General features: G+C 36.5%; 1 protein-coding gene across 1 annotated transcript in view; it reads left to right on the plus strand.

Annotated features, from left to right (window-relative positions):
• The window catches only part of CTNNA1 (catenin alpha 1), a 154,114-nt gene that overhangs the window by 113,744 nt on the left and 27,571 nt on the right, over positions 1 to 12,799 (plus strand). The window contains exon 10 of the mRNA XM_072630419.1: positions 6,875 to 6,967. Coding sequence (XP_072486520.1) covers positions 6,875 to 6,967 — 93 coding nt within the window. The remainder of the gene's footprint in view (positions 1 to 6,874; positions 6,968 to 12,799) is intronic.

Raw genomic sequence — 12,799 nt, forward strand, 5'->3', positions numbered from 1 at the left:
AAGTCTTATGCTTGGCATTCAAAATCCTTCATACCTTATTCTCTTTCATGCACTCCCTACTCCAGCCAAACTGGCCTATGTCATATTTTCTTTATACTTTGTCATCCATTCCAATCTTATTCAAAATTTTTCGGTGACTCTCTGTTGTTCATACAATAAAATACAGATTTTTCAGCTTGGTCTTCAAAGAATCTGACTCGTATCTAGACCTAACTAGACTTACTTCATAGCTGTCCCCTTCATGTATTCTTTGTTCAAACTTACTCACTCCCTATCAGACTCAGTGTTACATCTCCTTCCTTTATGCCATCCAAACCTACTTCTAATTACTTTTCACCCCAACCTCTTAGAAATCCCTAGCTTCCTTCAAGTCTTACCTGCCATCTCCTACCAAAAGTCTTCAGTGCTTATCTCCTGAGTTTTCTGTATCTTCAAATTAGATTGCTTTTTCTTTACTGTGTATGTTGAATTCATCCAATAGAATGTTAGCTCCTAGAGAAAAGAACAGTTTTGTTTTTTCCTTTGTATTAGCATCCACTTGTACTTTCTAGGTCCTTAATAAACAGATGTGGAATTCATTTGAAATGAAAGAAAAAGTACGAAGACAGGATCAATTTATTCTCTGTTCATTACTGGGCTTGGCCTTCATCCTTCCCTGAAGTTAAAAGATTTAAATAGCTAGGTCAAGGAGTTAGAGACACCTTAGTCAGTAGGATTCCAGGAAATTACCCTTTTCAGGTAAAGTGTGTCTGTGTGGATTGGAGTGTTTCCCAATAGAAACTAGTCTTCTGTTTCTTTCCAATGAATTATAGCCGTCCCCTTACACCAGAAGGATTATATCCTTTTCCTCAAGTAGATTTTTTTTTTCCGCTTTGAAAATCAGTGGGAAATTCGCAACAGCCAGAAAGAACTTTTCTTTAATAAAATGACCTTTTGGCTCTTGCACTAATCTTGGGCATGCTCTCTTTGAAGTAGACATATGGTCTGACAAGATAATCTTATAAACCTGACATATTACCTTGCTGTGTATTTCACTCTTTGAGAAAAATCTCCCTTACCTTCAAGTCTTCATTAAGTAAAATTCTTGTAATCAGACTAGTCCTAAAATGTTTTGTTCTTATATGCGATGGTGTAAATTATTGGCCATTAGAAAAACATACTTTTTGCGAACAAAAATGAAGCTAAACATTCAGGTCCTTTGATGCCAAGTCCCTCAGAGTTTCTATTGTACCATGCTGCCATCCACTCAAAGGATTCAAAATGTGTCCACCATGAAGCCATAAAGCTTTCTAATTGCTATCTGTGCCACCAATTTTTTTAAAATGGGAGCTGAGCAGAGAGCTAGCTATTCTTTCATAAATGTTTTGTTACATTACCAAAATAAAATCTGAGCAGATTTGTTGGCTCTTCCAACTTAGTTTTTGGAAGTCTTATGCATATCTTTAATTGAAAAAAAAAACCCACTTTTTTTCATAGACCAAATGAAATAGGGAAATCGTGTTCTTTTATGATGTATTTATTTACATACCATTTTAAAATTTAGATCTAAATTTAGATAATTTATATAATGATCACTTTCTAATCCTGCCCCCATGGTGCCTTCCATTTTTTATATTGTATATGTATATTTATTTATTTGAACACCAGTAGTTAAGCAGAGCCATACAATGACAGTTACTTAACACAGCATGTAACACCTACAACCTGTAGTCCACCACTTCAACTGAGAGAAATAAAGTAGCTTCTAATATTAGACATTTTGGAACCAATATTGGTCATTGTCTTTTTTTCTCAATCCTGTTGACTGTTAGTGTTGCATCCATTTTTGTTGTCATAGTTATTCATTATGTGATTCTTTTCCTGGTTCTGCATTTTTACTCAATATCATTTCATACAAGTCTTGGACAGCATTTTCTGAATTTCTCATATTCAGTAACTATTCTCCATAATAATATTTCAATACATTTGTATATCTTAGTTTTTAAACCATTTTCTCAGTTGAAGGGACTTGCCTTATTTCTTTGGTTTTTTTGCTATAAAATGTCCTTTATTTTTCAGTACCAGTAGCTTTGGGCAGCTAGTTGGCTCAGTAGATCATGTTCCCCATCTGGAATGCGAAAGAGTTACTTTCCTGAGTTCAAGCCTGGCCTCGGAACCTTACTAGCTGTGCGACCCTGAGCAAGTCATTTAACCATGTTTGCTTACCTCAGTTTCCTCTTATGTCAAATGAGTTGGAGAAGGAATAGCAAACCACTCTAGTATTTTTGCGAGGAAAACCCCAAATGGGGTCACAAAGAGTCAGATACAACCGAACAGCAATAAAAGTTGCTTTAACTGTATTAATACTTGTGGCTATTATAGCATGATAAGATCAGATTTTAGAAACTGAACCTTGCCTCTAGGCTCTGGAACTAACACCCTGACTCATGCAACTCATGCATGGCCCTTGTATTAGATACTGGTTCCTTGGTTCACACATGTCCTTGTAGATGCAGCTCTGCTATATATGGTCTACCTGAATTACTGTTAATAAGTGTGTTTTTTAAAAAAAACTTCACATGAAAAGAAAGAATTATTTACAGTGAGGTGTCTTTTTCAGCTTGTATATCATTTATTTAGTCATTATTGTAATAGTTGCCCAAGGACTCAGAATTTTGACTATCCCATATGAGCAAAATGAACCAACTTCATTACTGATCCAAAGGTTTTGGAATTTTTTTTTTATTTTTCTTTTTTTGCCATTTTCTCCTATTGGTAACGTATTTTAAATGCCTGGTGATAACTCCTTTTCAATAATAATTCTCCATACTCAATGAAACACTTCTGGGTCCTTTTGTTTACTGTTTGTTGTAATTGTATAGATTTTCTTCAACCTAACAGTAACTAACACCTTTTAACATATTGCTTTTTTCTTCATATCAAGTTAATTTTTCAAGCTGTGCTTCAACTTAAGGTAGACTAAAATGGAAATATTTCCCATCAGTATTAACTTCTCTATCAGTAATATACTCGTGTACTTTTCAGTCATCTCATTTTCTTTGGCCACCTTTGGCTCTCTAACTTTGCTCCCTGCAAAATCCTTTTAAAATGAGAAAACAAAATATGGGGAATGATGTTTACGTAAGACAAGACTATTATAGTCTGGTCCTTAAGAGCATTCTTTATAAAAATGCTTCCCTTATTCTAAAGAAAGAGACATTTTGTCTCTTTTGAATTGAAAAAGGGAAAAAAAAGTCTAATGACGCTGGGTGTCTTTGAATTTTTTTATCTGTCATTACATGATCTTAGTTCTCCTCCTAGAACAGTCCAGTATGTTGTACTGTTTAAGATATAACATTTTTAAACTGCCCTAAGACTTTTGTGACACCCTATCTAGTTTGAGAAATTAAATGACTTGCCTAAGATATCCCACAGGGTAGCAAGGAACAGAGTTGGCCTTCAAACCCAGGTCCTCATATTCCAAATTAAATGTTCCTTTAACTATACATTGACATAACCTTTATTATTTAATGTTTAGTAACTATGGATGTTGGTATGAAATGTGTATCTGAACTGTGGGTTGAATCATCCTTATAATTTTAAGATTACAGTACATTTATAATTTGTGAATTATAAATTGTGGAAGTCAAAATGTGAATTGAACACTGACATCCAAACTGCAATCATGATTTCTTAGTTATTCTTTAAAAGCTTCTATAATATACTTTAGGCAGGAATCTTTGCCGCTCGCAAAAATTGAGCCTCTATTTCCTTGCTATAAGATAAAGAATTTCTATTAAAGTAAGTAAGGTGTCCTTGGGGAAAGTTGAAGCCTTGCATTACAGTACTTTTCTCTATGAAACACATTGAGTTTGGGTCTCTTGCATTTTCAAGCACTAGGTGTATTGGGTCGTAGAGATCAAAAGTGATTTTGTTATGTTTTCTGTTCAAAATATTTGCTAAAACTAATATGAGACCTATTTAGAATGTAGGAGGATTGAACCTAATTCCTTTCCTGATCTGATCTTCATAGTGATATTAAAGTATCATATTTTAAACAAGAAAAAATCATGAAATTACCCTGTGTTCATAACAGAGAGAGGAATTGTTGCCAGATACTTTTTTGCCAGTTGTCAAGGATGGCTATTGAGCACAGAGTCCAAAGAGAAGAAGCATCTAATGGAGATGTTTGTGGCTGGTGATGCGCTTATTGTATCAAGCTTGGGAAAATGACAGTATCTTCTAAGTGAGTGGTATACGATCGCTAAAAAGAACATGGCCTGACTAGTACACGCAGAAAAGCTTTGGTGGGTCAGGAGTACTTTATCAGCCTAAGAATACCATTCAGCTGCTTAGCAGTGTTTGAAATCAAATGCAGTCTGTTTGACGTCAATATTCTTCAGGTGGTGCTCGATGGCTACAAGTCACAGCCTTATCACAAGATGTCATAGCTTCTGAGGAATCAGAACTGTGTGCTAGCTGCAAATATTCAGGTGTATGTTTGCTATAAAGAAAAGCTTCCCATTAATAAAAGTTATATAGCAGTCAGATGGCCTGCCTTGGAATGCAGTGGGTTCCCTCCTTTCCCATTGGACATTTTCAAGCAGAGGCTCAAAGAACCCCTGTTGTGTACAATGTAAAGATCTTTTTTGTTTGTTTGCTTTTTTTCACTTAAGGGTTATACTAGAGGTTCTGTGAGGTTCCTTCCAATCCTGAAATTTTCTTCGATTGAATTTTCTCAATAGTTTGTCTGGACCTATCCATTGCAGTTAGCTTATTTTTCCTGATAGCTAACTGCATATATTTTAACATTAGCTTATAAGCTTAAGAACAAGGTCTGCGGTGGTAGACATCTTTGTATTCCCCATTATCTAATTTTTTACCTTGAACAAAGTTGACATTTAATAAATGTTTACTGCATGAATTAATGCTTGACACCTAGTGGTTGAGTTCAGTTCTAGACATGTTGAGTTTGGAATGATGATGGAGTCACCCGTGAGGGAATATTGTGAAGGCAGTTGGTGTTACAGGTCTGTAATTTAGAAGGGAATTGCAAGCTGAAGATAAAAATTTCAGTTAAACACTGCCTCTCTGTAAAAGTACTGGGCCCGGTGTTGAGCATACAAAACCACACCATTCCTTCCCGCAAGGAGTTTGACTTTTAAATAGGTAATAGTTGGAAATAAATTTTATGACTCTGAGGGTAAATAAAAGGATTCAGGGTCCAATTCTGAGGAAAATTCACCTCTGGGTTTGACTTAATGTTGCTGTATGTCCTCTATAAATCCTAAATATTGTGACTACACATTATAAGTTTAAGAAATCTTAATATTTTCAACTTGAACATCGCTTAAACCTTAGTTAATGAGGAATGTGGAGAGGTAATGTTAAAATGTGGGGCCAATTGGCTGTGAGATGTTGGAGAAACCTGTATTTCTCAGCACTTGACCACCTTTTCCTGTAAAAATGAGAATCAAGCCCAAAATATTCAAAGAATTGAAAGAATAATGAAAATACTGCTAAGACCTGTACTTGGTAAATGCTCAAAAACAAATTGATCTGAAAAAAAACCCAGTAAATAAAGCCATTAGTTATAATGTCTGTCAAGAATTCAGAGCAATCACTACTGTTTTGAAAATAGAGAAATGAAGGTTCAGAGAGGGGGAGACTGTCAGTCAGTTATGGAACAAACACCAACTTCTCGGGTTTTTTATTTCCAATTGTAGTGACTGGCCAGGGTCCACAGAGCTAGCGGCCAAGGCAGCAACCCAGCACTCTCTCTATCAATTATGCCAGTAATGTCAAACACTAACAGAAGTGAATCCTGTCACACGTTGACTTAGAAACCACCAAATTAACATTATCTGTGTTGTACTGTATTTTTATTCAGATTTTGTCAAATATTTCCCCACTACAGTTTGATCCCCACTACAGTGGGTTCAGCCCCACTCATTCAATAAGTCACTTGACTTCCCTGAACCTCAGTTTCCTCATTTCAAAAATAGGTAGTATACTCCAGATGTTCTAAATCTGATCTTTGTTGGTCTGTAAGTGCCATTTTTTAGGGAACTTTTGAGTTCCACAACTATAAGATTCCATAAGTTTACGCAGCTATACAAGTATAAGATCATCTGATGCTGCCCACCTTGAGAGTGCTCAAAGAGGAAGAGGAGAATGTTTTTCAAGTTAAACTCCCAAGTTGTATTTTGTCTTGTAATTATGCATAGCAAAGTGGGACAAGATCTATTTTTCCCTATGACGTGCTTTCAAGATTTTGTTAAATAACAACTTCACATAAAATCAGATCAGACAATGGATAACTGCCTTTAAATATAACTACCAGTTAGCTATCAGTAGTTTTAAACATTTTAGTAAGTTGAGCATTAAAACCTCAAGCAACCAAGTGTGTGGAATAACTAATACAATCTGTAGACATTCTGTGTTCTAGTCTTATAAGTACAGGCCATGTGATGTCTTGGGGAGGAGCTTTATTTTTATTTAGTTCCCTTTCACCTGGAAGACCAGCAAAATTATTAAATGTTCTTTGGGGGGAAAAACTGGCTGACATTAGATGGTCTTGAGATGCTTTTAGCTCTAATCATTTTCAGTTGGTCTTCAAATAGTCAGGAAAATAGTTTAAAAACTATGTGTAGGAATAGCACCTAATAATCAGCACTACGCATGAGTTTTTTTGCACTGGTCAGAAAGGATGCATGTCCCTGTGTGGTGGTGTGTGAGAGCTAATGAAGGGTAGATCATGTTGGTGGAATGTTTCCTGAGGGCTAGACTATTCAGATTTTCTTGGCAAGCAATAATGTGGGCTTGGTAAATATTGTTGTTTTTTCCTTAGAGCAATAAAATAAGTATTTATTCTTTTTTTTTCCTTCTCATTTAGGTGGCTAACCTAGCCTGTTCTATTTCAAACAATGAAGAAGGTGTGAAGCTGGTTCGGATGTCAGCAAGCCAGCTGGAAGCCCTCTGTCCTCAGGTAAAGTACCAATTGCAGTAATTTAGGTATATTATTCAAGAGATTATTTCCCAGTCCTGCTGTAAATAGGTTTTATGCATGTTTTGTGAAAGGAATTGGCTTAGAGGAGTGGTCACTGGCTTTGATGGATTTTTCAATTTGAGTGAACTAGCATGGTTCACACTCGTCTTAGCTCAGATTTTTATCTTTTCTGAACATAGGATGCTTTATCTTTATAACGTGAAGCTGTACTTTGTGTCCCATTTACTGAAAAATTATATGAATGTGAGTGACAATATTTCTACATTTATAGCCCTTGATGAATGGCAGGGCTTTTAAGGAGGACCATCAGTTAAATATCATTGATAACTGTGAAAGCTTTGAGTATTTGAAACCATAAGCAAAAATGAAGCTGCAAGTTTAGAAAGAATGATTTCTGACATCTTATGGTCTGTATAGCATAAGAGCCAACGAGAGTAACTTTATTTGGGTCACTGAGAAAGAGACTAAATTAAAGAGCCTGTGTATGGCTTCTCTCAGGTTATAACTTAGCTTCCGTTTGCTTTTTTGAGCAGCCTTATGTTATAAATATCAATATCAGACTAGTTCTAGTGAATTAAAGATAATGCCAGCCTCTACTTGTGATGACTTCTCAGAGAGACAATTAGACTGATTAATGTTGATTGAGAAGTTAGGACTCCTAGATAAAATAAACAGTGTACATAGATTTTGTGTTTTGTTCTCTTTTATCCTAGTCTGTCAAATTTTGGCATGTGTATGTTTCTCCCTTTCCCTCCCCACAGTTGATTATTTTTATGTATGAATGGGCAGAAAGCAGCATTTTTAAGTCAGCAGGGAAAACAAAGGAAATCATGAGCAAAGATTTTATGATTGAGAACTGAGTTCAACTTGAAGTATGTATTCTCCCGATGCTTTAGCCATAGTGTGTCATCTAGTACTACTGCTCCCTTGTTTTCACAGATCTGGTGAATTCAGTTGATATTGATAGGAATTTAAAACCCTACAAATATTGGCATAGTTCACAAGGTATCACATCTTAGAAGAAAGTTTATATAAAATCCTTGCATTGACATTGAACTTGGCCTCCAAATGATAAAATTTTGTGTTTCCTAATATTGCAAAAGAAACTATATGTAACTCCTTGGCAGAGCTGCCTGAGAAAGGGAAGAAGAAATGACAGGGAGTTGTCATGCATTGAGGCCACAGTCACAGGAAGTGTTTTATTAACTGTCTTTGAAACAATTTGTGAGTCTCTTTGGCTAATTTATATGTCATGTTGTACATAGTTTTAGTTAATTAAGACAAGGAACTAAAATTGGGCAAGACTCATCTTGGTTGTTAACCAGTTAACTAAAATGAAAAGGCATTTTATTCAGCAGCCCATCGTGTGCAGAGCCCTTTGGGTGTGGTACTTCCAGAAATCCATAAGGGATAGTCCCTTATCCTACACGGAGTTTTCACTCTGGTGGTTTACCTTAACATCAATAACTAGGTAACAAAAGATACATGCATAAGAGAAGAGCAAGGAAAATGCTATGTAAAATGCAGCTGTTCGGGGGCAGATATTGAAAGAGGCTTCATGAAGGAGATGGCATTCTGGCGAGAACTTGGCACAGCAGGACAGTGTCTGTGTGTGGGAGAGCAGGGCATTCATTCTAGAAAGAAGAAATAAGATGAAAAAAAGCAGGATAGATGTACAGAGTAGTCCAGAGTATGGAAAGACCAGAAAGACAGGGCAGCCCCAAGCTAGGATGGCATTCCAGGAGAGGCTAACAGACCTAGAAGCATAATTTTCAATAGGAAAACTATTGAAAGATTTGAGTAGAGTAATGATAGTCTGTGCATAAGAAAGATTAATCACTCTGAAAATGTTTTGAAAGCAGCTTCTTTCAGAGCTCCAAGCCCCAAGGGTAGTCTTGTTGCTGCCACCCTCCCTGGAGGATGAAATTGGCTTTTCCCAAGTGGCACTGAGACCTGCTTCCAGATTAGGCGTCCTGTGGCAAGATAGCTTTGTGGGAAACTGGTGATTAATGACCATAGAGTAGGTGGAGGTCTAGGAAATCAGAAGTTTGGTCAGAACTGGGGCATGAGCCAGTGTGTGGAGTGCTGCACCAAGGCAGAAAGAAAGGAGACTAGAATCTAGCTAAAACCAGTTCTGTTCTCACTGAGATCACTTGGTGTAGGGACTGAGGCTAGTGAAAAGTGAATTCCCCAGTGAAATGTGGGAAAAGGCAGAGACACCTTTGAGTTCTAACCTTTAGGGTTCTACCATCAAAAGAAAAGAAATTGTAGGGGAATTTAAAAAAGTTACTGAAGTTACCAAAGATTTCAGAAGACAATCCTGTTTAAAAAGTTGAGTGCAACCAGATTAATTAGTAGGTTAGCTATTAATAACAGAAGGGAAGATGGCCTCTAAACAAACCTAGAAATCTCTGAGTAAATTTAACAAGACAAAGAAATATGAAGCAACACATGATAAGGCAGAAAAACTTTGGATTCCCAAGAGAGTATGGAATCACTGCAGGATGTTCCCAAATGGTAGAAGAGAAAATAAGAATCTTCAGAGCAGAATGTATGACCCATTAAAGGAGAAATAATTGACAATTGAAAAACTTGAATCTGTCTTAGCAAATTTCTCCAAAGAAGCAAAAGATAAAAAGTTTAATTCTATGCAGAACACAGATTAAAGAAGAAATAAAGTTTTATAAGGACTGTGAATGAAAGAATCAAAATAGAAAAGAGAAATTAATGAAGATAACAAAGTAAAGAAATCCTTTTTAGAAAAAGATAGAATATTTTAAAACTAACAGAATAAGTTAAAGGAGAGAAGGAGTATTTTAATCAACTAATGATGTAAAAAGAAGAATGAAAAAAGAACTAGGGAAAAGAATGACAGGGTAGGAAGAATAGCGTATTTTTTTTTTTTTTGAGTTCAATTCTCTCCCCCACCCATTGAGGAGGTAAGCAATATAATAACCATTATACTTGTAAAGTCACTCAAAATATTACCGTATTAGCCATGTTGGGGATGGGGGAGGCAAAAAGTAATGAATATGAAAAAGAGTATTCTTCTGTTTGTCAGTTGTCTCTGAGGTGAAGAGCAGTTTTCATCATGAGTGCTTTGGAGTTGTCTTGGGTCATTGTTTGATCAGAGTCTTTCATAGCTGACCCTCATTATGGTGTTGCAGTTTCTGTGTGCATTTTCTCCTGGTTCTGCTTACTTGACTTTGCATCGATTTGCATGTCTTCCCAGGTTTTTCTGAAAGAAAAGCAATGATTAAGACTTGTATTTAAGTGGTGGTAATGGAAAAACAAGCCTGATCTGAGAGATGATATGGAAGTAGAAGCAAAAGGTACTGATTGGATAGGACTGATGAGGAAAGGAAGGAGGCTGCAATAGATAACCCATTATTGAACACGGGCATTTAGATACATGGTGTCACATCTCAAAGAAATAGGGAATCAAAAGAAAGAAGAGGTTTGAAGTGCTGGGGGGACATGAAGTCATGACGGCTGTAGTTAAGAAGGCATTTGTACCAATTCCCTTCCCACTAAAGTTTCGGTGAGTTTTTGTATATTAATTTGAATCTAAACTAAAAGGGAGCATTTCCATTCACACAGCAGAACACAGAAAAGAATAAAAAAGAATTTCTCTATGAAACTGTGAAGCTCCATTCTACTCTGCTTGCTTTTTACAAATAGACAGTAAATGCTGCGTGGTTTTGGTTGTTTTCAAAACTGTCCTGTTTTTCTTGTACTACCCTTTAAACTTTCTTGTGTTTTTTTTCTGTGCCTTTAAAATCTTCAGGGGCCCTCTCTGAAAACCAAGACAAAACGGGATGAAGGGGAGGAGAAGTACCTATATAACAAATAAACAGTCAAGTGAGACAGATTTACGATGGCCATGTCTAGAAATTTAAATTGTTTTCTGCTCCTCCTTTAGTGGGATAGGTGGGAAGCATGTTTGGCCACTACTTTGATCAGATTTCTCAAGTCTTTCAGAAATTCTTTTTCTTTACGCTGTGGCTGTCCTGTAGAAATTGTTTTCCTGGGTCTGCTCACTTCGTTCTATATCATGCTACGAGTGATTCTTTGAAGTTGTTCCATTCTGCATTTTTTATAGCACGAAAATTGTCCCTTACATTTCTGTGCCATCCTTTGTTTATCTGCTCCTCAGTTAGTGAACAGTCTCACTCCCCCTCCCACCCCCCATCTTACATTACCCCATCCTGTTGGTAATAGGACCAGCATTTTCCTGACATAACTTCTCTCCCATCCAAAACACTGGGAAGTTTTACCTGTAAGAAGACAAAGCTACCCCTGGGATGTGATTGGCCTCATCTTCCCTGCTCTAGGCATCTTCCTTCCTGCACAGTACTGCTGTGTTTGTATGTGTTCTGTTCTCCTCACTGTCCATCTCAGAAAAGAATTGAGGTGCATATGACATACATTGCTTTCCACTCCTTCCTGCATATTTTTCTGTGCTCTTCTTCTTGTGTTCCAGTTATGAGAATTAGCAGCTTCATTTCCTTCCTTTCTATGTGAAGGCATTCCTTGTGTTTTGTGGTACCTCTTTCAAGCCTCAAAAAACTGAACTAATATTCCTTGGGTCCTTTCTTTTTCTTACTAATCCCTTTGATGACATTAAAGTTCTGAAGGAATACTTATTTCTTCTCTACCATTGATATGTATTAGTGTTACATCAATTTGTTCAAATAAATTTACCTTTCTGAGTTTCTTATTCTTGTTTGAACATTTCAGATTCCTACTCATCTCTGGTCTTTTCATCAGAAATACTTGATAGGCCTGTATTTTGTTAAATGTCTGCTTTTTTCCCCATAAGATTATACTCACCTTTGTATGTTATTTTTGGCTGTAAACCTCTGTCTTAGGCCTTCTGGAATATTACATTCAAAGATATACCATTGCCTTTTGGTAGCAGCTGCCAGGTCCTGTGTGACTTTAGTTCATTTGTACTTGAATTGCTTCTCTCTAGATGCTTACAACTTATTTTTCTTTGATGTGAGAGCACTGGTTTTGGCTAAGACATTTCTGGTTTCTTTCAGGAGGTAATCAGTGGATAATATCTATGGTAATCAGTGGATAATATCTATCTTTACTTTGCCCTCTGGTTCTAATAGATCTAGGAAGTCTTCGTTTATAATTTATAGAAATATTGTTTCCAAACTTTTTTCTTTTAAATGATTGTTTTTCTGGGAGTTCAGTGATTCTTAAATTATTTCTCCATGACCTGTTTCTAAGGTCAGTTTTTTTTTTTATCAGTTTACATTTTCCTTTATATTTTTCAATATCTTGTTTTAATATTTCTTGCCATCTTATAGAGTCATTGATTTCTGTTTGATCTATTCCAGTTTTTAGGGAATCCGTTTGGTCAGGCTTTCCACTTTCTCTTCAGAATTATTCTCATTCCAGTTCTTTCCTATGGAGCTTTTATTTACGTTTTTATGAATTGCTTCATTTCTTCTGGGTACTCATGTAGTCTTCGTAGAAAATCCCATTTTCTCCATTGAGTCTCTGGAAACGATGGTATGGTTGCTATGGAGGCACTCTTTATGCTTCAGGGATATGTTTTGGAGTGATTTTTTTTTTTTTAATGCAGGTAGATTTTCCCCCCCTGGAGTTACTCATCTTTTCAGTCTCAGTTCTTGAACTGGGGCTTTGTTCCAGTGCCATGTTGTGTTTGCGAATGGGATGTTTGTCCCTGCTGGGTCTTGTCCTGGGTTCCTGAGCTGTCCTTTACTTTCTAGATTTTCCCTGGATCTTTGAAGTTCAGAAATCTTTAGGCCTTCTGTGCTTCAGGACAGAATGCTA

The sequence above is a fragment of the Notamacropus eugenii genome, chromosome 1 (genome assembly GCF_028372415.1).
Source record: "Notamacropus eugenii isolate mMacEug1 chromosome 1, mMacEug1.pri_v2, whole genome shotgun sequence".
NCBI classification, from domain to species: domain Eukaryota; kingdom Metazoa; phylum Chordata; class Mammalia; order Diprotodontia; family Macropodidae; genus Notamacropus; species Notamacropus eugenii.